Raw genomic sequence first — 24,704 nt, forward strand, 5'->3', positions numbered from 1 at the left:
CTACCTCTCTCACAATCAAACAGGATCCAAGGCAGACTTGGATACTGCTTGTTATCAGGCATGGAATGTTCCTGTCAATATTAATAGACTAGAATCAGATCACTTGCTAACCCATCGCTTCTTCTTTCCTCTCCAAAAATATTGTGGTTCTGAAAACCAACCTTCTCAACGTCCTGCCTTTCAACACATCTATCAAGTAATGCTGGTTTGCATGCCAAAACCTGTCCATGAGCACAAGTCTTGGACATATCCCAGGTGAGCTGAAAAATGCTGGGAGTAGCATTGCCCATGGCAAGAAGAGGTCAGACAGTGCTGCTGAAAGCTGAAAGGAGCCTGGAGCGATCTACACTGTCCTCACACCAGGAGGCACCTTCTCACCCTGCTCCCGAGCTGTACAGTACTGTCAGGCTTTCCTCAACAGAAGATGAGATTTCACCAACACAGGCAGGAAGCATAGAAGACATTTCGTTGCTGAAATGACGGTCCCCAAGAGAGGGCAACTAGACCTGCTGAAGTATGCCAACAGGAGAAAGTGTGTCTAAAAAAAGGACATGGAGCTTTCTTTAATATTGCCCACACAAATCAATCTTTATTTAGATTTATTAGCCAATTCCCCCCTCTTTCATGAGACCGAACAGCATTATAAGCTAATGGTCACTATGGCCTGTGAGCACAGGTTTCCAGACAACTTTCCCACCAGATTGCAGCAGTTCTGAAGTTAGTGAGACAAAGAGCTTAAACCCTGGCCTATCTCTGACAACGGATGTTCCCTTAATGAACATAAATCTGTCACTCACTTTGCAGTCCCCCTGAGGTCGCAGAGCACAGATATGCACAAGACAGCAGTGGAGGGGGAGGCAACTCTGTATGGATGAGCACATTAGTCACTGCTGTTCACAGGGTTATTTTTAATCTCCTGTCTTCTGTAGGGGAACTCTTTCACACAGTATTTTTAAAAGGAAAAATGGGCTTGACATTGCCCTCCTTTCCCACTGTGCGAGAACAGAATGTCTGCCAGGAGGAGAGACGCCCACCCTGTTGCAAAGGGAGCTTAAGGCCAAGCAAGTTGGAATTCAAATAGTCAGCAGTGCAGTCCTCTGCCTCACCTCTGCACCGCTGGCTGCTGCAAAGCTGAGCACAGCTACCTGGGCCTCGGCTGATCCACCACCAAGCATCCCATCCCAAAGCTTTTGCATTTGAATGTAGAGGCATTCCAAGCAAAGCCACAGGACTCCAGAAGCCACCTTGCCCTGTATCGGACTCATTAAATTTGCTGAAAGAGCTCTGGATGTCTTCTGGCTTCATTCACTCAGGTAGGGACACGTGTGCTCAAATGCGCAAGGCTTATGCTACCCATGCAGAGGTCTATTCGCACAGGAGTGTCAGTGGCATCCCCTGTTTTTTTCAGTCCTGCCATTCTACTGTTGGTGTTGTCGAGGTTACGTACAAGTAAATCCAAGATCAGATCTGAGAAATGCTTTTGGCAAAGGGTCAGACTGGCTGGGGCCATGAAGAAGGAGCTCTTTGCCATAAACAAGGAGTACCGTGAGCCCAGATGAAACCTGCAGCTGAAAGGGATAAAAGTCTGCACAGGGACAAAAGCACTTTTGCGGTAGACATTAGGAATAACACACAATTTCATAGGCAAAGACAACAGAAGTGCAAACCCTTTCCAAGTACCTGTGCCACCAGCAGCAGCCCTGTGCTCTGAGTCTGGGATGTGAAGGTTGGGGAAGTGGACAGGGCAGCCCCCCATCCACAGCATTATTTCCAATAAACTCACAGCCCCATGTAGTTTTGAAACAATTATGTCTTTACCCTCCTGGTGTACTAACAGACCAAGTGTGCTCTCCCTGTCGCTGTAAGGAGGATTCTACCTTTACCCAAGGGTGAGCATGCACCAGCAGGAAGTGAAGGCTGGCCAAGAATGAGACATAGAATCATAGAATCATTAAGGTTGGAAAAGACCATTAAGATCATCTAGTTCAATTGTTGACCCACCACTATGTTCACTAAACCATGTCCTTAAGCAACACAATTCCATGTTCCTTGAAAACCTCCAAGGATGGTGACTCCACCACCTCCCTGGGCAACCTGTTCCACATGCCTTCAGGATGAGAAATTCCTACCAGATGGAGAGGGCAGAGCAGAGGTAAATAATCTCTGGGGACTGGCCTGGCCTGGAGCACAGCCCTGCACAAAGCCATGGACTAGGGTCAGCAAGCACAGCAAGCCGCGGACTCTCTTAGCTTCTGGAGAGACAACATCAGCGTCATCCTGACATTTCTCTTTTAAACCCTGGTAGAGGTGTTACTCAGATTAGGGAGAAAATTGGCAGAATGCAGGAAACATTTCTGAAAGGTTTCAATATCAACAGAACTTTCAGCGTATCGAGGCAATTTCCTGACTCTTTTAATCTAACCTCTCAACCCAGCAGTTTTATCCTGATGGACAGGGAAACACTTGAGAAACGATTAGATTCTCTGCCGCTAGCTGTTTCTGTGGGAAAGTGGAGGTTGGCTACAGGAGCAAATGAACAATAGTAATATCCAGTAAATCATTCCTTGCCATTTAATTGCATAATGCTGCAAATCACATCAGTGTTGGATCTGTCCATGTGGATTGCAGGGGCTGGACTCCAGCTTTCCCCAGTGTCTGTAAAGGAAAAACATTTCAACACTGGAGAAAATCTGGGAACAGAGATACAGATCTGTCCCTTTGTTCTTAAATTCACCACCAGATACTTGAATTAAATTAAATGCCAGTCCCTCCTCTATGACTTTGTAAAAGCGACGCCAAATAATTGCTGGAGATACAAAAACCCCGTCGTAATCCCTTTAAAATCAAAATATCCATGGAGATTTTCTTTATAAGCTGTCGTAGGTTTCAGGTTCTCTTAAAGCTTCCATTCCATTTGCTTTATTTATTTTGCCAAGGAGTCAAGCTGGTGTCAGAAAGGGAGCAGCCAGGTCTTGGTGCACCAGCTCCTGTGTGTGTGTGTTAAACAAGAGAAGGCAAGAAGGCAGCACCCATGAGAAGACCTGGCCCCCTGCAGCAGTGCATCACCTCCAAGGCCATATTGAGCACTGAGCCTGCTTATTGTTGATCCCCAGCCACTGGGTGTTTTGTGGCTCATTGCTGGAAATCCTAGTGTGCCTAAAGCAGAGCATGACTTCCTCTTGGCTCCTGTCATCGCTTCCTTTGGGTTGTCATTATGTGCATGCTCTTCTCTTTCTTATGAGAGGAATTAGGTGGCTGAGTATTACAGACCTTATCAAAAGAAGTGATGTTAAAAGGAAAAGTGGCCCTGCTTTGTACTCACGGGGTTTTGCAAGAGACACCCTGAGCTGCTTAGACCACAGGCAGAACAGCCTTTAAAGGGATGGAGCAATTTACATAGTGAAAAGAGTGAAAAAAACCCCTGATCAGATACAAAACAAACGATGTAACCCATGTGCTGTCCTTAAGCAGGAAAATCTGCTGCACAATCCCAAAGGCTCAGCCCTACACAGATGGATTTTCTTTCTCGGGAAATGGAGCCCATGCAGTTTTTTGGGCATTTGGGAACATTAAGCTTTCTCCCTGTTTATCAGTCTGCTCTGCTTCACAATCTGCATGGTGCATTACAGCACCGCTTTTATAAAGATGTAGAAGAGAACGAGATGAGAAAGTGTTGGCAATGCATAAGCCTCCTTCCCTTCTCCCCAGAATTGTCTGTTCCCAGACCCCAGTGCACTGTCAGACTTCCCTCACTGAATGATGGAAGTCGGGGGGGAGCTGGGTCTCCTTGGTTATTTCTCTGAACACAGACATTCGACTAAAGATCAACAATTTGTCAAATTGGCTTTGGAGCCCCGATCCAAAGAATGAAAGAGATAGATAGATAGACAGATAGATAGATAGATAGATAGATATAAAATTCAGAATCTTAGTTGACTATGATGCCCCAACAGGCTTGTCTCCATGACACCTTGTGAATGCAGTTGTATTTCCTGCTTGCAGGGACAGAGGGAAGGAAAGAGGGCATGAATGATGAGTACTGCCTGGGAGTGAGGAGACTTGCTGTGAATCCTGCTTCAGGGTACATCTAATGTGAAATACACAACCTTTCCTTCCTCTGAGAGGGGACTGAAATCAGATACATACCCTCATGTCTGCATCATGAGACATATTCATTTGCACACACTCCATAGCCCATTGAATATTTACTTTGCTGTGCATACAAAGACACGAAATCATTAGGAGATGTTTATGTTTACAGGGAATATCAAACTCCAGAACACTTTTCAGCATAGTGAATTAGATTAAAATGAGACAGAGGGGAGGAATAAACTGTGCTCTCCTGTGGCTGGAGATGTCTTACTAGCCAAGCAGTAAATGGCAGTGCTTCCTCCAGCCTTATTGTGGGGATGGGAAGGGGAGGAGCAGGAAGGGAAGAATGAAGAGGATGAGGAACTTGTGGTTGCTGCAACAGATGAAAAAACCCCAAAGCAGCACCCATGGCTCATCAGCCTTAAAAGCTGTGGGGAGGAGCAGGGGCACCCAGTGACAGAAGTGCTTGGGTTCTGCTTTTTCTGTGTCTCTTCCCTCGTGGCACTCTGTTGGTGTTAATGGGCGCTTTCAAACACTGAAATATTATCTTTCGTATACAGTTTACAAAGCCAAATCCTGCAAGTCCGTGTTCCTGTGAGACTCTCCACTGGAGTCAGCAGAGGTTGAAACCTGGGTGCATTTACTGAAGTATTTTTCCTTGGATCAAGTGTGAGCTTTTGAAGGGGATGTGAGCTTTTGAAGGGGACCTCTCTATTCTCCCCACCTGCTACTTCAGTTCTTATCTAGGATGGTCCCAGAGCAGTTAATGAAGGCTTTGGATGAATGAACTGCCTTAAAAGGCCTTCACCCAATGCAGAACAAAGTAACTCCCAAACACACATCTCACCAATACCACTCCAATCACAACACCATCCTCCTTTATTTTCAGCACCTATCTCCCAAATTTCCCCTTCCTTGTCACAGAGTGCAGATTTGCAGAAGCACCATGTTTCCAAGCAAATCTCTCACCTTTGGGGCAGCAGGATATAGCTGCTGTAGGGCTGGGAAGTCGGCTCATGTGGACTCCACACAGGCCCTAGAGGCATCTGGCAGGTGACACATGCTCTTCAACAACAAACTCAGCCAAATGATTTCCAGTCTCCATTCTCATTTGGAACGCAGGGCCATGATGGTGATGCCAGGAGTGTGTTGCATTGATTTGACTTGGTCGCTTAAGCCAGTGTTTCAGGACATATTGGACTGGGTTTCTTTGCATGTATGTGAAAAAGAAATAACAGGCCAAGGGCTCCCTCTGCATCCTCTACCAGGCATAACTCTTGTACCAGCTGGAACAGCCTGGCTGGGGGCATATGCCTGTCATAGAATTTGGTGCCTCAGTCCAGCACTGCTGATGTGGGATCACCTCCAGCTTCCTTGGAGGCAAGAGAAAAAGCATCCAAAGGAGATCAGAACACCCTGCTGAACTCTCTGCTGTTCTGCACTTCTCTAGGAGGACTGAGAGGTTTTATTTTGTGAGGAACCATGTGTCTGCATTAGGCTAGATCCATTTTGGTGTGGCAAGAGGCATGAAAGGTTCTTCGTGCCCCTTTGGACAAACTGAGCTGAAGCTCTGCCTGCAGAGAGCCTGGAGCTTCTGCACCATGGCACAAGGTACAGAAAGGCAAGATCTTAATTTTACACATCCAAGATTTTGTGTGGGAGTAGGGCCCTGAGGATAACATGTTAATTAAATGTTGCATCATTGCAGGAGATAAATAGCTCTTATCTTTGGGTGCACAGGCGACATCAAATAATCAATTTGCAAAATGAAGATGAGCACTTTGGAGAAATGAAGGAGATGGGGGCACCACTTTCCAGCAACCTGTTTGCACAGGGATGTCAGAACGGTGTTTATTTTTCAGGTGTAAAAGCAGCAGTGCAAATTCACAACTAGACAAAGCTCTAGGAGCCTTCTGCCTTTCTGATTAGGGATGTACCTCTTTACGTAAATCCTGAGGAGATGGCACCTTGCTCCCTATCCCATGCTGAAATGAGGCTGGCAATAACATCCCTCTGAGCACACGGCTCCACTAGGCAGCTGAGGTCTGGAGCAGGCCAGGAAATTGCTTCACTGCACAATTGTAAGAGCCCAAAATTAAACTTGATGAAAACTAAATCATTTTCTTCCAAGGGCAATGTCTTCCTGAATGAACTTCTGATTTTCAAAATAAATGGTCAGTGTTTTATTTTATGGCTTTGGTTTTTAGCTTTTGTTTGTCTGCTTGAGATTTTGCCTTTTTGCATCAGTTTGAAACTGAGATATTTTTTGCAGCCTTCAGATTTCCCTAAGAACAAGCCCAGCACCTCAGCATTTCCACCTACAGCTTTCCAAGCACCAACATGGGTGAAGTGCTTTTCTAAGAATTCTTGTGAAAACGCACTTTTGACATGAGGTGAGCACACAGCAGATAGGGACAGTGTTCTGGTGAGACAAGTCCCACCTAGGGCAAATTCCCAGCACTCCATTTCCCCTGCCTTGGCCATGAACCTCCCCACGTACCTGCTGCCAGCAGTGTTGGCTGGCTTGCCTGCTAACAAATGACCTGAAGCTCATTTGCAGGAGTAGGCCCAAAATAATGCTCATGGCATGGCTCCAGCTCATGAGCCCAGCCTGGAATCTCTTCCAGCAGCTGCAGGCTGCGGCCTGCCCCGCAAACAGGAGGGGCCCAGCGTGGCCATGGGGAGAAGGCCTCCTTGGGCAGGATCTGTTTCACCTAAGTATAGATGCCCACGGCCTGCAGCTGAGCTCGTTGGCCAGGGTTCCCTCCTGGAGGCCAACAGGCATTTCCAAAGGGTATTTTGTCTTGCCTCACATTAGATGAAGGTCAGAGAAAGCAGCCCAGAAGCACCAGTTGTTTCTGTTGACTAAAAAGGCATCTCAGCTGCTTGCTCTGATACACAGCCCCACCTCTCCTGTTCAGGCGCATAAACACGGGCACCTCATGTCTGCTTGGCCTGCAGCTGCTGGCTCCCAACCTCCTTCTTGCACGCCCTGCTCCAAGCAGATCTGCTGCTGGCACCACAGCCCCTTTGGAGCTGGAATTGAGCAGCCCACAGGGAAAGCCTTGCTCAGCCCATTCCTGCACAGGACTTAAGGAGAGACATGGGGTGGGCATGGGCTGGCTGCTTGTGGGCACACTCACAGGAAAATCCACAGAGCTGCCACAGCGTTTTAGTTCTGGCAGCACACACACTACACAGAATCACAGAATCATTAAGGTTGGAAAGCCCACCAAGATCATCTAGGCCAACCATCAGCCCACTCCTGTGACATGTCACGCATTCAGTGTGACATTTACCCTTTTCTTGAGCACCTCCAGGGACAGTGACTCCCCCACCTCCCTGGGCAGCTGGCGCCAGTGCATCACCACTCTTTCTGAGAAGAAATTTTTCCTAATATCCACTTAATGCCTTCTGTTACACAGGTAACCTTGTGAAGGCTTGGGTTTCACTTGTCTCCCTCTAATTTATAAGGCAAAAGGCTCAGCTCTAACATCCAAGTGTTTTCTACACTGATTTCCTAACCCCTCTTTCAAGGCATGGGATTATAAGGCCTTCTCTTGTATACGGCTCTATTCAGACTGAAATAAGAATTTTCTGCTTCCTCATCTGAAGATTGATGGACACTCTGCACTGAGCCAAATAACTGAGCATGTGCGATGTTATTCCAAACAATTAAAATCTGACAAAAGCTAGGGAACTAAACCCCATCTCCCACAAAGGAGATAGCTGAACATACTTATTTGCAGCGGGAATAGCCTGCGACTTCACACTAATGGGGATCATGTTCCTACTGGTTTAACTAGGTGCCAAATGGGATGACCGTCTCACTTGTGACATATAATCGATAAAGAAACAGTAATAGGAGGTCTCCAATGACTAGAAACAACTCAGATCCCAGCAAGCAAAGTTTTTTATTAATACCCCTACATCTCATTTCTACAAGTCCCCTGCCACACCGGTAACATGGTACCAGGGTGCAGAAAGCCCCTCTGTTCTCACCCTGCCATGCTTCAGTGACCCAAAAGCCTCTGCATTGAGTCACTGACATTGTTCTCACTGTATACCAGGAAGAGCATATAATTGCTCATTGCCAGCATTTCAACCATGTTTCTAAGAATTGGGAGTGCTGTCAGGACATTGTTTTCTGGCTACAACTGAATATCCAGAATATTCAACTTCGTGTCTGCTGCTGCCGATGCTATTTCCATTTTAGGCCTGGTTACATCCACACCCATGCTGAAGGAGAAGCAATGTTTTCCTGTTAAGACAGCAGCTCTGGTTTTGGGATGCCACGAAAAGCGTCCAAAAATGGGGCTTAGGTACTTACTATCTGTTTTTCTTTTTAGCAAATTACAGTGGCTAGTCCTAGTGCTTAATCAAGAGGAAAATACTTTCTTATCATTGCACCCTTGAAGGCACCTCAGGTTTCTGCTGGGACAAGTCGACTACATTTTTGAAAGAAAGTTTCTTTTTTAAAAGCTCTGTCTTAGGGAATTCTGATCCAAAGCTAAAGCTTTATTCCCACTGAACTGTGGCTGTGCCAGGGATTTGAGACTGGACATGGAAGAGGAAAGTGACTTTCAAAGGAATTTGGAGTTTGGGCTTATTTTGCTGACATAATAAAGAAAACAGTTAAGCTTCTCCTCATTTATTTGTAAAGGTTGTTCATTTCCCTCTTATATTTTATTGGAAAAAATAGGAGGAAACTCAGATTCTCACACCCTTCGTGTTGGGAAAACCCATTAGCAATCCCAGCAAATGTTTTTCTCACAAACATTGTTAGACATTTAAAAATGAAACAGGAATTCAACTGGGAAAGAAATTAAAAATTGTAGTGCTACAATATCCTTGTCCTATTGCTTCTTTTCCACCCTTAATCATAGAATCATAGAATTGTTAGGGTTGGAAAAGACCTCTAAAATCATCCAATCCAACTGTCCAGCTAACTCAGTGCCATATCTCCACATTTCTTGAACACCTCCAGGATCGGTGACTCCACCACCTCCCTGGGCAGCCTGTTCCAGGGTGTGACCACTCTTCTGGAGAAGTTTTTCCTAAAATCCCACCGGAACCTCCCCTGGTGCAACTTGATGTTACCAACTCTCTGGCTATTCTGCAGTCAAAAAATCTTCCTCCATTTCTAACAATACAGAGGAAAGATAGGCATTTTTTTGTGAGTGTGGTTAATGTTTCAAGTTATCCTTATGCATATTACACTCAAAAAAAGAAGCAAAAACAAATATGAAAATCCCTTAATCCACGAGACTGTTTTGTTTGTATTTTTAGTTCAGCCTCGAGGTTCGTGGCCAAGATAGGAAACCAGACAAATTTTTGGCTGGCTCTGCTGCAGAGTCCCAGGTTAACTGTGGGAAAATTAATAACCCTCTAGAGTTTTTTCCATGTTGTCATATGTACTGCATACATATCTATTATCAGACAGAAACACAGAGCTTATAAATGACTCCAAAGCCTTCGATCCCAGACCCTGATGAAGTCTCTAAAACAAATAAATATTGTTTTCATGAAGTGGCGGTTATACAAATTGCTCTGGAAGTGCCCAGGGAGGCAGCAGGTCTCTGCCAGTGGCACATGCTGAACACCCAGCCAGCTACGTGCAGCTGAGGTGGGATAAAGAGAGAAGGAAAAAAAAAAAAAAGAAACAGCAACATAAAAGGATTTAAAAAACTATGCTAAGTGCAGACATTACAGGTTTCATTCTCACTAATTACTGCATGAGGAACTGCAGGTCGGTACCTTAAAGGTGATGGCAGTCAATATGGTAATGTGTGCCCTGAAACGAAATGGGTCCGCTCATGACTGCTCTGCAGAACTGAGCGTGCAAATGAATGACTTGGAAATATGGGAAAAATTGGAGCTGGTTAATTGTGCAAGTGCAATACCATTCAGAAGAGCCTTGTTGCTCGTCTGCCTCAGCCAAAAATGCTGCTTTGGGCACAGCCACACAAACAGCCCTGCAACCTGGTCTGTGTGTTGCCAGCCTGGAAACAGGAGGAAGCAGCAGTGAGCCAGGCTTGTGAGTCTCCTGTCTCATTGCTTAAGGAAATTTGTTTGTTGTAGAATGGAGAGCAGAGACAGCACCACCAAGCTGTTCTATTAAGAGCATCTGAAGGGATATTGTGAAATCTACTCCAACACAGCAGAGGACACCTGAACCTCCCTGTGATTTTGCCCCTTCCTCTCTGCTACAGTAGTACAGCCTCTTCCTGCAAAGGTGGAAGGTGAAGCCAGATGGATCTGGGGCTCAGTTTACCACCAAACACGCACTGACAACATCAGCATGCAACAGGAGAGGTTTGCAAAGCAAAATAGCTATTGGTAACCACCCACTGCCCTCATGTATGCAGTTGGGGAAGTTATTTCTACTTCTAGTTGGGTCCTCTGGACCAAAGAGTCCAGATTGCTCTACTGCATCTCTGGTGGGGCCTACACATGGGAAATGGAGATCAGGCGATTAGCAGTGAAAGTGTTCCCCGTGCTACACCAAGCCACTGATGAAGACAGGCCCATATTTCTTTTTCATTCCCCATGATAAAGATGAATTTTCCACACCATTCCATGTAGAAATATGTTTTCTTTTTAGGTAAGGCATTATGACTATAATTAGCCAGCAGTCCTGGACACAAGAAATTCCTCCGAGGGACCACAAAAAAGATTAAATATGCAAGCTATTAAAGGTCAAGGCACAGGAAGGCATAGGCAGGAAAGTAAATCACTGTACCCTGAAGATTTGATTGCATAAGAGGGGAAAGAACTGGGCAGCCAGGACTCTCAGCATTTAAGGTAAAGAAATGATTATTTTTGTTCACAGGAAGAGCTTGTTAACATACCCAGACATTGTGAAACTGAACCTTTTCTATATGCTTCTCCGAGATGAAATCAGAGGCCTTAAATTATTATCACAAACCAAACAGTCAGAGATGTTTGCAATCATTAGCACAAATCCCCTGGACAAACTTAAAAAGCACAGAGAAATTAGCAGAGAAACAAGAAAAGTTTTCAGTAATTACCCCAGGAATTTAGTAATTTTATTTTGTTTGCTTTTATGTTCATTTGAAAAACCATGGGGCTCATCTCACCAAAGAACCATTAAACAGATCACTACAGCCCTGGTCCTTCAGGGGAAGGGAAGGGCTTCAAGCACTGCGTATAGCCCAGGCAGATGCCTTGATGAGAGTACCAACAGTCACATATCTAAGTGAAATATGCTTTTTCTGTACTCTGTATTAAATCTAACAACCATAGGGATTGGTCATTTACAGTCTCCTTTCATTAGCTAATGCCTAAGTGCCCCTATGAGTGTGCTGGGTTTTCCTGACCTTAAATTACAGACTGACTTGTGTACTCCAGCTGCAAGCTCAGCTACAATGCAGAACTATCAGTTTCAATTTCTTCAGATCCAGCCCAAATCGCCACACCAAGCTAGGTCTTAAATACCATGTGTGAATTAGCTTTACTAAAAATGCAGCACAGAACTGATATGAACAGATGATCCACCGTTCATCTGTGAAACACCCAAAGTAGTGAAATCAGCATTTTAACTGTGATCCAAATAACGATGTATAGAGTTCCATGTTTTTAGTGCTGTACCATACAACAAGCAGAAGGTTATGCAAAACAAGCAGCAGCTTCTAATGCAATAGAGATACCTATTATGAGTTCTAATTACTAAAGAAAATATCTTTTTTAAGGGTTTAAATTTAACTCCACTGCTTTTCAGATCCTCTTATGAGCTAGCTGTTATTAATGTCATAAGGTGATGCCTGTCAGCCAAGAACTACACCAGAGTCCGTAACTGAATTTCAAGAGCTGTCAAGAGGAGGCTAATAAAATATCTGCTACTGGGAGTGATGTATGCGAAAGAAAAGCTCTGGTCTGGCAGGATGCAAAGTATGTTGTGTGGTTTCCCAATGCCATTTCCAATAATATGTTCAATTTTTCTGAGCTGCATTTGCCTGACATTCTTCTCCTGTATAATAATGATTCATTACATATAATTTATTCAAAGACTGTAACTCACCTCTAAGTGCCTATAAATATTACTGGAGCTAGACATTTGCATTGTAAAACAAATGCGTTACACTGGGATTTATGACGGATCCTTTCACATTAGTTGCTTGACAGAAAAGAGCTTTTTCTGAAGTAAAACAGACCTTGAAATCATCTTAAAAATCTACCACAGGAAACAATTAACAGCTCTTCCTTCCCTGTGCTGGTTAGGTAATTTGACAATTTAGGGAAGGGTTGAGGACAAAATATTCCCTGCTCAGTTTAAATGAATATTGCTATACTGCTGTTTCATCAGTATTACTGGGAATGTTCCCATGGTTATAATAGTAATGCATAATATCTGCCCTCCCACTGCTTTGCAGAAGTGTGAACCATTTCTGAGCTCAGGAACAAAGGCTGCAGACTGTGGCACCACACCAAGTGTTAAGGAAAGGGTGTGGGATGCTGGCAAATTGGCACGTGAGTATGTAGCAATTCTAAAAGCAGGAGAAGTCCAACGTGAGATGACAATACTCAGCCAGGACATCACCGCGTCGTGGGAAGCCAGTACCATGGTGATGTCCTGACCTGGCTTGCTGCCTCCCTCACTGGGTGGGTGTTCAGTCTAGAAAACAGACTGAGAGGCATACTTTGTTCTTTCTGTGCTGATGAGAATTAGAAATTACAAATCTAAGTTGCAGTAAGGAACAGTTATGTCAGACAGTAGGAAAACATTTCTAATAGAATGGCCAAGAACTATATATAATAGCACCCCCATGGAGGCTATGACATCTCCAGCACTCTGCCCAGCCAAACTTCTAAGGGCTGGTTAGAAAAATGCCTATGAGAGAGAACACACAGGCATAATTACAGCCACCGCAAGAAAAAATCACTTGCCATGCTCAAGGATGTCTTCAGTCTGCCTGTGTTCAGGCACCTTTTTCAGCTCTGGCACCTGCCAAACCTTGCTGCAGCAACTTCACGCCAATAACACCCTGTCCACAACAGTAAGAACTGCCACTAGTGGGACACAGGCCAGGCTTTGGGCAGGACAAACTGGTCTTCACAGACCCCTGCCAGCTCTGTATTCTATTATTTTGCTAACTTACTAGAAGAAATCTTAATAATTTTCCTGTGTTGAACCTTCACTAAGGGTAAAGATCTGCACTCAGTCTAGGGCTCGTTAAATCCACGACTCTTCATATGGTAGTTGTAGCAGTGTTCATGTCAAGTGCCAGGCTGCAGGCCAAAAATACTGAAATGCAATCAGTTTCCTGAGTAGCACTGCATAAAGTGGAGATGAAGATTCCTCAGCCCTCAGTTAAATATGCAGTGGTTGGCTCATGACTGCAGGTTGTGCAATAGGAAGGCTGTCCTGACTTCAGTTCTCTTCTGCTTCTCTCTTCAATGGCTCTGGCAAGTCAGTTGTTTTTTCCTTTGTGCCTTTGTTCTCCTGCTGCAGAGTGGGATAAACAAGCTTCGTAGTTGCACCAGGACACTGTGAGAACAGACAGGATCAGGAACTTCCTTTGCCCATATATAGTCTTACCTTTAGCTGCTGTGAAAGGAAATATGAGCATAGCTACATTCCTGGTTTCATACTTATTTACATAGGGTTTTAGCTCAGCTTGTACTTTAACTCCATGGAATCCATCCTTTAACTCCAATCTGCTGCTTTTGCACAACCTAGAGAACAACAATAGTAGTAACTCGTGCAGGTTAGCTTTTTTTTTTTTATTGTACTGAAACATATTTTACATAGGCAATGGTTTGGTTGTACTTGTTCCATCAAACTAAAATACTAAAATATTATAACATTTTCCATTGGATTAAAAAAGAAATAATGAAAGAGATAATTTCATTTATTATATATATATATATATATATACATAAAGCATTCTATTCACTTTGTTCTATATTAGAAAGGCAAATTTGGGGATAGTGATATGGCTTCAATATATTAACAGTTTCCCTCTGGGGAGTTTGCCGTCACATTTGGATGAGTTCAGGAATCTCTTCCTATGTGACAACACATATGAACCCACATTGGGTGTAAATTCAGTGCATTCAACCAGAGTGCTTGAGTTGGGGAAGAGCAGCATGGAACTCCTGTTCTACCATGCCTTTCTTACTTGTCCTGCATATTGAATTTTCTCCAGTACATTTTCTTCCTATGTTTTTATTTTGGATAATCCCAAGTTTGTCCTCCCTTTACAAAGATTGCCACAGTAAGGAACATATTGCTGTTTATTAAATATTTAATGATGTATGAAATATTTAATAATTCTAATGCAGTGGAATTAATCACCGTGGTTCCTTCTTGAATTCATGGGAGAAGGGAAGGAAAAGAGAGAGACTTGACTCCAGAGAGCAAGTCAGAGTTCATCTATGAGGACACCTGCACTGAATCAACTCCTGCAGAAATCTCTTGCCTTTTGCTAAGTACAGCAGAAATCCAGGAAGACACGTCTGGAAAAAAAAATAGCCCTTGTGTATCTTGTGTGTGTTCAGAAGAGTCCTACAGCATCCAAATCTCCTACATGCTGCAACTTATGCGTATGTCTGGAGCTGCACCCTGAGCCACCTTCAGCCATTTGCTATCTCCCCCAAGGGCCAGAGATGCATAGAGTGTAGTGTTTGCCACCCTACAAGTTCTCCTCTAAGTTAGCATTTATTCAACAACAAAGGCAACAGAACAGTCAGTCTTAGCTGGGATTTCAGTATTTCTCTGAACTAAAGAGGAACTGCTAATCATGCTTAACAGTTACTGGTTATAAATTATTGAAATGCCAGACAAGGAGGAAAAGGCTGCTATAAAAATGCACGGGAAAAAAGCAACATTACCTTTAGCTGAAATGCCTAAAATGACAGGAAAAGTATCCTGTCCTCCCTTACACCATTTGTTGGATACTGTTCATACTTGCCATGTGTGCAATATATTTGCATAGTCCAGACTAAACTGGCCAAAACTTTATTAAGCCGATACTAAAATAGCAGTAGGCACAATCTGTAGTGCTGTGCCCTTGTCCATATACTTTAAAGCCCTGAAAATCTAAGGGAACATTATACTACAACTGCATTGTTTTGAAAATATCACACTGAGCCTTTGATAGCCAAATGTGCTGCCCTCTATATCGTGGTACACAAAAGAGCACAGTGGCAATAAGGAGATCTGGCCAATTCCAGCTACTGTCATTTGAGCTCACAAGGAATTTGGGCCAAGAAGGTATTGATTACATATTAAAAATAGATCTATTTAGAAAAGACTTGTATCTTGGTCATTGATAGATTCGTTTTCCTGGATATACTGGAGAATGTCCACTTCATTCATTGTTTCAATTTTGTCTTCCTTTGGCTTTGCCAGTGGAGATGAATTCGTGTTTCTGGGGAAAACTGCTGTCTTCTGAGGCAGTGGTGGTTTTGGAGGTACCTTGGGTTTTGGTTTGGAGGTTAATTTCAAGAGTTTTTCTAAATCATCTTCAACTCTGGAATGAAAAGAAAACACCAGGAACTCCTCAGTGACACGGCTTGGGAATTTCTGAACTGCTTTTTGTTTTCAGTGTTGGCAGGGTTTTTTTTTATGATTTTTCAATTCATCACGTAAACTATTTTACAGCATGATTTCAAGCTAAAACCAATTTGAAATTATGAGAATAAAAAGAATGTGACTTTAGTTTGGGGGGAAAAAAAGCTTTTGATTTGTTACAGAACAGCTTGCTTTTCCAGGAGCTGAGACGTTTTCGTGGAATAGTAAATTTTTTCACATGCAGCTTTGCTTTCCCTTTTCCCTCCCCAAGACAGACATGCTCAGTCACGAGAAACTGGAAAATGTAATGGCTTTAGAAGCATTGCATTCACATTTGCTTCCAAGAAACGGAGGCAGTTTTGCAATCTCTGAATGCGTACACCAATTCTTTTTTGATGATCATTTTTCACAATTTCCTAGTGACAGAACCAAAACATCTGGAACAGTTAAGAATGTTTTCCACCTGGACTGTTTGACTTTATCAACAGACGCAGTACGCTGTGTGCACCCAACTCTGCTCCCATTGGAGCTGTTAAAGAATTTGAGAGAGCCCTTACAACAGATTGTGTTGTGACTCCAAGAGGTGGCTACCTTTGGAAAGTAGTTACGTGAAGGAAAGAGAAAGTAAGTTGTGACATGTCACATCTCTAAAAGACAAAGTCAAAATTAACATAGCTGGAGAGGTCTCAACAGGCCACGGCAATTTTTGCTCTGAAACCAACAGCCTCTCATCTTGGTACTGTGAGCACAGTGGTCAAACAAAATGCCATTTGGAGTAAACACGGTTGTTAATTTCCCAAAGGCTTCACCGATCAATCATTGTTAAGTAGTCAAAAACCATACAGTAATCCATGCGGATAATCAGGTCTGTAAGGACTGGCTACAAAAGTGAAACCCCTGATAAAATGCATACTTCACATATGCTTACAATATACAGGCTTTGCAAAAGGCTCTACCCTTATTGCAGCATATAAAAACTAAAGAAAGGTTAAGTGTAAGAAGTACAAGCAAAAATTTACACGAGGGACCAGGAGGAACGTCAGGTCTGTAACATGTCAGCATCTCCACGCCAGACTCCAGTTGTAGTGGGATATGCTTACTCTGTGACTGCAATGTCTTACGCAGTAAAATGACCTAGCTGCTTAATTGTTTACAAGTACTGATACAAAAACTGTTTTTACCAAACTTCAACATCAACTAAAATAGCCCATTAAAAAGCTGTAACAGTGCCAGCAATAAAACTCCTAAGATAGGGTAGCCCAACAGGGTATGAACTATGAGACAAAATTAAGGTACGGGCTTTACTCCAACAGGATTGGAATTTTCTGCTGTGCTAAAGTTCCCTTCGAGTAGTTTTACTTAATTCATTCTTACAGGACTTGTGAGGATAAGAAAGTCTTGTCAAGTGAACCTTAAACGAGAAAGGAGACTGCTGTACCTGTGCAGCCCATCCTCTCTCCTAGAACACTACATCAGGAGGTGGCACAGTCTTCCCAGCAGGGAGGAGGAGCCTCATGTTTGCTGTTTGTCACAGCTTTCTCAAAGTCAGATCTTTCTGTAACTCTCAAATAAAACCAAAAATGGTCAGTTGGTTTTAAACCAAGGCAAACTTTGTAAAATAACTGCCTGGACACTAAAAGATAATCTAGGAAATACCTAACCAAACTAACTGATGGACAGAGCACAGACACTGCCCCAGAGCTCTGCACCGTGAACTCTACATGGTGTACTTTGTATTCCATGTGCTTCTGCTGTTATCTCAGATTTCAACCCTCAAGTAATTCTAGAGACTATATTCTGTTTTAACTTCATAATAAGATTTATGATGTCTTTTGGGTCCCATGATTCGCTGTGGGGGTTATATCCCACCTAACTTACAAAACACCTTGCAAGTACCTTGCTTCCTCCTGAATCCTTCATCTACAGAGAAGAAATTAATTCCATTTAAGCCCAGATATTTGCTGCAAACTGTGATATCCAAGAGATATCACACCTGTGATCACATTGTCAAGACACGTTCTTGTTCCCTATGCTGCATAGTAAACAAAGCATGTTAGGGCTGGCATTTTTGAAGCCTACTTTTCTTTAGCTGGTCTGATGCCTCCCAAGTTGGCATAAACAAATACTGAATGAATCAGTGTCCGTGTCATAAAGTTTTGGTCAGAAAGAACAGAAACCATAATAATCAGATGAACAATGCAGACATGCACATACAGATCGTATGAAGCCAGCGTGATTTTGAGCCAGCTGCAGTACTTGAGGAGGGCAGCTGATCTGCTGAGCAGAGGCAGCAGTAGACACAGCTAATTAACCTGATCAGAAGTCACAGCTTGCTGAATTATCTGCTCCTTTGTGGCTCTATATTAATTTCTGTGCTAACCACAGCAACAAAACCAGAGTCATAAAATACCTCCAAAACATGCAGCTCAGATATATTTTTTTTCTTGTTACTGCTGTTGGCAATGTACTTTCTGGTCACCAATTCTGTAGATCTGATTTTTCAGTCTGGAAACTGATCATGTAAAGCTCCATTTTTGTCCTGGATTTTTGAAAGAACTCTGGAAGAGAGAGAAATCTTCTACAGAGGACACAGCAGATAATGTGATCTTTGTTTCAAAACCTGCTTTTCATGCTGCAGCGTTAGGCAAACTGTTTCATCCACTGCTGTTTGATCATGTGAGACACAATTGTCTTTGGAAAACTAAAGAGGTAAAATGCAAAATGCCTCAGGCAGAGATAGGAACAAGGACTTCTATTTCTTGAGAAGCAAATGAATTGTTACAGTGCGTAACTACCACCATATTTAACCCCAGGCAAGGAGGAGGTAGAAGAAAAAAATCAAGCAAATATTCTGAAATAACAAGCAGATTAAAGGAAGAACCTTCCTGCTTCCGTCCCCCATTTTGTTACAGACAATCAGGTACAGAATCCATGTAATTAATCATTCTCTAATTAGTCTCTCTCTTTTTTTTTTTTTTTTTCAATGGAAAAGCAGCACCACATTGTTTAAAATTCCTGCCATACTGTTGTGCTGATTCACAGACTTTTTTGGTGGAAAATCTCATTGTTTCCAGGCAGAAAGCAATCAAAACCCCTATTAAAGAAAGATTGTCACAAAGCCCTACGGTATAATTGCTAACATGCAGACTTCAAGAGAGTGAAAGACTTCTAAGCTGGAGACAAAGATATAGCTGCCATCAGAATATCAGCATTTTCGATGTCACTTCTCTTGACTTCCATTCTGTCTGTCTGGACAAAACTTCTGGGACAAGAACAACAATGTGTACATGCAGCATCTAGCATGATGAGAGCAGTGACCTCCTCAGCCTTCCAGGAATGCTCTAATGAGGAGAATTAGCAATGAAAGCAAGAGACAAAGACTGCCATAATTTGCTAAAGTATCCAAAAGGATCAGACTTGAAGCTGTGTTATGCAGCTCACAAAAGCTCTTGCAAAAGACTTTTTATCCTTCTGTATCTTACTATCATTATTTTGTCTGGTGTTAATTCTGTGCACAACAGATTCTTCGCTGAAGTGTTCAGGAGAGATGTAATATCACAAATTTGACAGAGAAAAGACTTTGAAGTATCTGTTGGCCATCACACTGAGAATGGTCAACAAGAGACAGAATGGCCTGTGGAAATCACATAGACTGGAGTTAACAGCAGGAGGAAAGAGCACAGGGGGCTGTGTAGAGGTATTCTCCACCTGCTCCTGCTTTCCCCAGCAGTCCATCCCAGGTTAAGTTCATATTGGCACTTTAAACAGTGCCAGGAAATGTATCTGGAACCCGAGAGTCTGCACTGTTGAACTGTTAGAAAAAGCCCCAGCACAGTCTTGATCTGGGTTAGATAAGCCCTCTTTCAAAAAGCTCCCAGGCATAACTCATGAGCTGGCAAAGAACAGGGACCATTCCCAGCAGCAGCTGCAGGCAGCCTCCTTATTCCAGAACTGATGAGTCTAACAGCATGGATGTAGCCTGATGGTGCTGCTTGCCTTAGGGCCAGAGAACAGGCTCATTAGTACACCTAAGTCCTACACTTGCATACTCACAAGTTCCCTGAGGATAACAGCCTACTGGTTACGTCACTCACCCAGGAAAGGAGACAGTAGTTTTCACAATCTGAACCAGAGAGCTGGTTCAATTTTTCCCTATCCTGAAAAAGTTCAAACTTTTTTCTGTTGCTTCTCTAGAAAGTTCCCTTGTCACCAGGCTATGGCGTAGTTGGGAGAACAGTTTCCATGTCTCTGGGTGAAGATGTCTGTCAAAAATGTAAGTACCCTGGGGCAAAATGTTTGAAATCTGCTGACTCTTGAACCTAGCAAAAAGATCTCTGGCTATATTAAGACTAGGAATCCAGGTCACTACTCTGCTCTACTTCATACAACCCATACATGTAACTAAGGGTGGGGCAAGATTTAACATTTCCAATCTGGCAACCATCCTTCTATTCTATTGGCCAAGTTTACTTGGTAGTTCTTCCACTGTTGGTAGCTAACATTATTATACATCACAGGAAAAACGATATGAGCAAAATAAACGCTTGAAAACCGTTACAGAAAATGTTCTTGGGCAGCAAAGAAAATCCACCAAAAATGGGGGGAAGAATGAGTATAGTTATTTATTTTTTTACTTAAAGCTACTGTAGCCAGGTCAAGATTCTTTCCCCACAGTCAGATCCCAGCAAGCCATGGAAACTGCCCTGGAGCGGTCAGGAAATTTCTGAGTCACTTGTTGCAGCCTCCTCTACCACCCGTCCACAACCCAAAGAATCCCCTGCCCAAGGATCTGGATTTAAACCCTCTAGTTTTTCAAAGCCCCTGTGGTGCTGCTCTCAGATCCTTAGTACAGTGAAAAAGTATTTCACATGATATGCAGCTGAAGGTGGTGCTCCATATGACTTCTGGCTAGTCTTAAGGTCTCAGTGTTGCCCTTTGAATTCAGCACCTGCCAGTGGCCTGCTGAATGAAGAATGTACAAACTCTGCTTGAAGGATGGAGACAGTTCCTTGGCAAACCTTAACCTAACAAACCTGCTCAGGAAGCTACACAGACTGAATGGTGTTTAGAAATGGCTATTGTTAGGACGCAGTTTCACAAACACCTTCAACCTCTAACAGTATCATGCTCCGGAAAGAGCACCTGCATCACTTGCAGCTACACATAGAGATTAGCCTGTAAATACAGACAACATTTATCTTTTAAGGGCATGGACTGGATAAGGCAGCTCTAGCACAAAAGTAAGAGAGGAATGGTCCCTCGATGACACTGCTCTCAGCACTAGAAAAAGACAAATCTTACGCTGACAGCTGCTTCCTTCCATCTCAACTCCCTATTCATTATCAAAGGTGAAGCAAGTTAAATCTCTCCTAAAAGGCTGTTCAGACAACTCTGACAATTAATGTAATTCTGCGGGCCACAGAGCTTCTGCAACATTCAGAGGATCAGTTCTAGCACCAGTTTTTCACAAAATCTTGATCCATCACACCAGGCAGGCATGATTTAGATTAATGAGGCAGAAGAGTTGCATGAGGCAGTCCTGCTGCATGAAAACTTATTTTGCACATCTGTGGCCGCTGGGTAGACAGAGATGAGGAAACAAGATGGCACGAGAAACCATGATGAAAGAGTTTGCAGGATACTGGTTTCTTTAGCAGTTCACTTCTATCACTAGCTTAAATAGAAGTCATACCTGAGGAGGAACTTTTAGAATGGTGGTAGAAGACTGAATGCATCCAGAAGGAATCATAATATGATGTGACCCAGGAAACAAGAGGAGAAGCATAATCCTAAATCCCTTTCCAAGGGTAATTCTTCTAACACCTGATAAAGGGTTGATCAGTTACCCTTTCAGCTTACAGCAGTGGGCCACAATGTACCTTGGAAGAGTTGAAAGCAATGGAACCCTGGACTTATTGGAGGTGTTTGTGTTCCTCTGTATCCCTGTGGAGAAGAGATTAGCCAAAAAGATCAGGTAACCTATTCCTTTCTTTTGCAAAGCATATCCCATGAAAGATGTGCCTTTGTTCTGTGAAGGCAGTACATTGGTATTTGACCTTGGTGGTTCCTACCACAGCAATTTATCTCTTTTCCACAAATTCTGGAGAGATATATAAATACAAGTACCTCACTGAAGTATTATGGCAGGCCTAAGGGTAGGAAAGAGTGCCTTCCTCTATGACGAGTGAGGTTGTTTCTCCATCACCAACATTTGATGTTTGTTGGTAGGCTGAGAAGTTAGGAACCAAATGCTAGTCAGTGGACAGGCAGAGGGAAGATATTTATTTGAAAGGATGTGGGTATTTTGCCATTAAGAAAAAAACAACCCTTTCATTACACTTGCAAAGCATTTGGTCTTTCTCAAACTTCAACGCTCCTCAAAGTGCATAATTCTACTTAAAATAGTAATTCTTTTATTTGAGCAGGTATCTAGAGAGAGCATAGTCTTCAATCTGCAATGACAGCATTTATCATATTCACTTTTCCCTTATGTTGTGACATGCAGAGCCCACTCACATTTCGCAGGCTCGTTTGTCTCTATAACAGTCTCTTCCTCAGAAGTTTCAAGTCACTGCTGGGGATTCGCTGCTGTAGGGGCAACGCTGTGGTGCTACTGCTCCTACAACTGCTCAAGTATTACAAAGATCATAAAGGACTTGATTGCTCCTGTGTGCTGATCACAAAGGACTAGACTGCCCCCGTGTTCTACTCTGAACATCATCTTCTTCCCATCTCTGCTTTGCAAGGAGGAGGTTCTGCCCTTCTCTGCCTTATGCAGTGTTCTCCTATTTCTGCCCATCATTCACTGGAAAGTACATTTTCCAGTAAGGCAAACACTTCTCAGACCTATCACATGCGTACGAGTAGACTATGTAGTACATGCACATGTGTACTACATAAGTCTAGAGCTACCATATCAGACTTATTCAGTTAATTCATCTGTGCACAATGAACATCTTTGAGGTTTCTGGATCTACCACAGACTCTGTAATGTACAGAAAACACTGTGAGCTAGATTTATCAGGGCAGTTTCAGAGTGTTATGCACCTAAACAGGTCAACAGATCCTGATCAATTTGCTTGTACCTCTGGCACAGCGAGGAGCTGCCTCTAAATTCCTGTAGTAACCTTCCCATTGGACAGCGGGCATGATTTTCTGCTTCATTATATCTGTTCACTTCCAGCTGGATGCTGATGACTTGCCAACTACTGAAAGCATTGGGACAATTCATGAATAGATGAAAACAACTGGAATTTAAAAGAAATGGAATCTTCTCCCATGGTTTTCTGTTATCATCTGGGCGTGCTGCTGACACTGATGCCCCTGAACAATTTAAAAGCATAGTCTATTGGCCTTGGAGTAGACTTCAGAGACCTTTCTTCACCACAGAGGAAGAGAAAACATACAGTTCAAAGGACATTAACATGGCAGTTGGAGAAACTCTCTCCACTTGCGAATAATGAATACAATGACTGCATTAAAACAGGCACTTCTAGCCATATAAGCAATCTGAGATGGTTAGCAGAGAAGAAAGAAAACATGAAAACACTGCAAGCACAAAATGCTTGCTTCCAGTGTACCACAGTACTGAATTAGGTCATGTCCTTCCCCATCAGCTTTCATAAACATCAGGTGGGCTGCCAGCATATAATGTGAGATGGCACCTAACCCAATTTAACCTCTGTTTAAATTAAGGCAGTTATTACTGCTGAGATAGTTTGCACTTTTGCATGGGTAAAAAGCAATACCTGCAAAATTGTCTGCTTCAGGAGAGGAAACCACACACTGCTTCTCTCCCTTGGGCTTAGTACCTACTGTTGAAATCATGCATCCTAACAGAAGTTGTCTGGCAAGAACTGGTGCCTAAAATAGGTTGGCCTCATCATTCAGATGCTGGCCTGAGATCCAGGCAGCGTGAATTTGACTCTTTACTGCAGCACAGATTCCCTGGTGATGCCCATCTTTCAGAGCACTGGCATCCTGCTTGGTATCTTGAGGATTATCAGTGCAGGCAAACTTGCCTTGTGAGAGTCATGTCAGGAATAAAACATGTGATGCTGATGCCGTGTTTCTGTGCTACATTAACAGGGGAGCAGGCAAGTGTAAGAGCAAGTACATATCTTCTTCCTGTAACTACTGGCCCCAGCCCTCTGTTCCTCTAGATTAAAAATTCAATACAGAGCGATACAGATTTTAACGAGAGTCCTTTACAGCTGTGGTGGTAGGCACAGGATTCTCCTTGGAACTGCCCATGGAGGTCTGAGAGCCACCAGCAGAAAATCATTTCTATTGTGGCAAGAGGGAAGAGCACCACAGATTTCAGCTCACTAAAGCAGAATTCCTCCTTTTTTCTGGGTGTTAATCCTGAGTCTGCTTTTTGCTTTTCATACTGGAAATTATTTTTACTCCTTGTATATCACTCAGAGAAAGCAGAAGTGTCATGTTAGAAAACAGATACCTTAGCAGTTCCTCAGTGTCTTCCTCAGGACCTGCGTTTGGAATGTGCTCCCTTTTCTCACAGGCAGCTGGCAACAGCAGCGCGTCACCCAATCTTACCATTCCACCAAGGTCTGGATCTTCAAATAATTTCACATCTGGAAAGGGAAACCAGTAAAAGGTGGAGTTAATTGTACTACAGAGAACAATAACCACATTAACACTACCTAGGGAATCTGAATAAGGGGATGAAAAAAAGATCACATAGACAACTCCTTTTATACAACGATTTTCAATCCACAAAGTACTAGGAAACACAGCAGTAATACGTTGTGCTCTCAGGACTTGGTATATCTGCTTTTCTTCTTGCACGTAGGTCACACTACTCTTGCCATTGTCATGACAGCCAGCTTCCAAAAATCTGTATTACCCAAACCCAAAATGTAAACGGGGAACAGCCAGGGGAACTACAGGTCATATTTATTCTATTTAAATGATTCTAGATGGTTCTGCCCCAGCTTTGACTTAACATTTTAGCATAAAACTTGCCTTAACGTTTCCAAGACATCATCTAACCTGTATACTCTGCATCACTATATTTTAGAAATCCAGTCATACACATGCTTTAGACAAAACAAAC

The 24,704-nt window shown here is 43.1% G+C and overlaps 1 protein-coding gene across 3 annotated transcripts in view; it reads right to left on the reverse strand.

Moving 5' to 3' along the window:
- Window positions 11,120–24,704, reverse strand: part of HS1BP3 (HCLS1 binding protein 3) — a 49,393-nt gene continuing 35,808 nt past the window's right edge. The window contains exons 6-8 of one of the 3 annotated variants that reach the window (XM_021390691.1): window positions 24,087–24,222; window positions 13,652–13,788; window positions 11,120–13,558 (exon numbers count right to left, since the gene is read on the reverse strand). In XM_021390691.1, the coding sequence (XP_021246366.1) occupies window positions 13,524–13,558; window positions 13,652–13,788; window positions 24,087–24,222 (308 nt within the window). In that variant the 3' untranslated portion in view covers window positions 11,120–13,523. Of the gene's footprint in view, window positions 13,789–14,331; window positions 15,588–24,086; window positions 24,223–24,704 lie in introns of those variants that run through there. The other 2 variants (XM_021390692.1, XM_021390690.1) reach the window with 2 other exon arrangements.

The sequence above is a fragment of the Numida meleagris genome, chromosome 3 (assembly GCF_002078875.1).
Source record: "Numida meleagris isolate 19003 breed g44 Domestic line chromosome 3, NumMel1.0, whole genome shotgun sequence".
NCBI lineage: Eukaryota > Metazoa > Chordata > Aves > Galliformes > Numididae > Numida > Numida meleagris.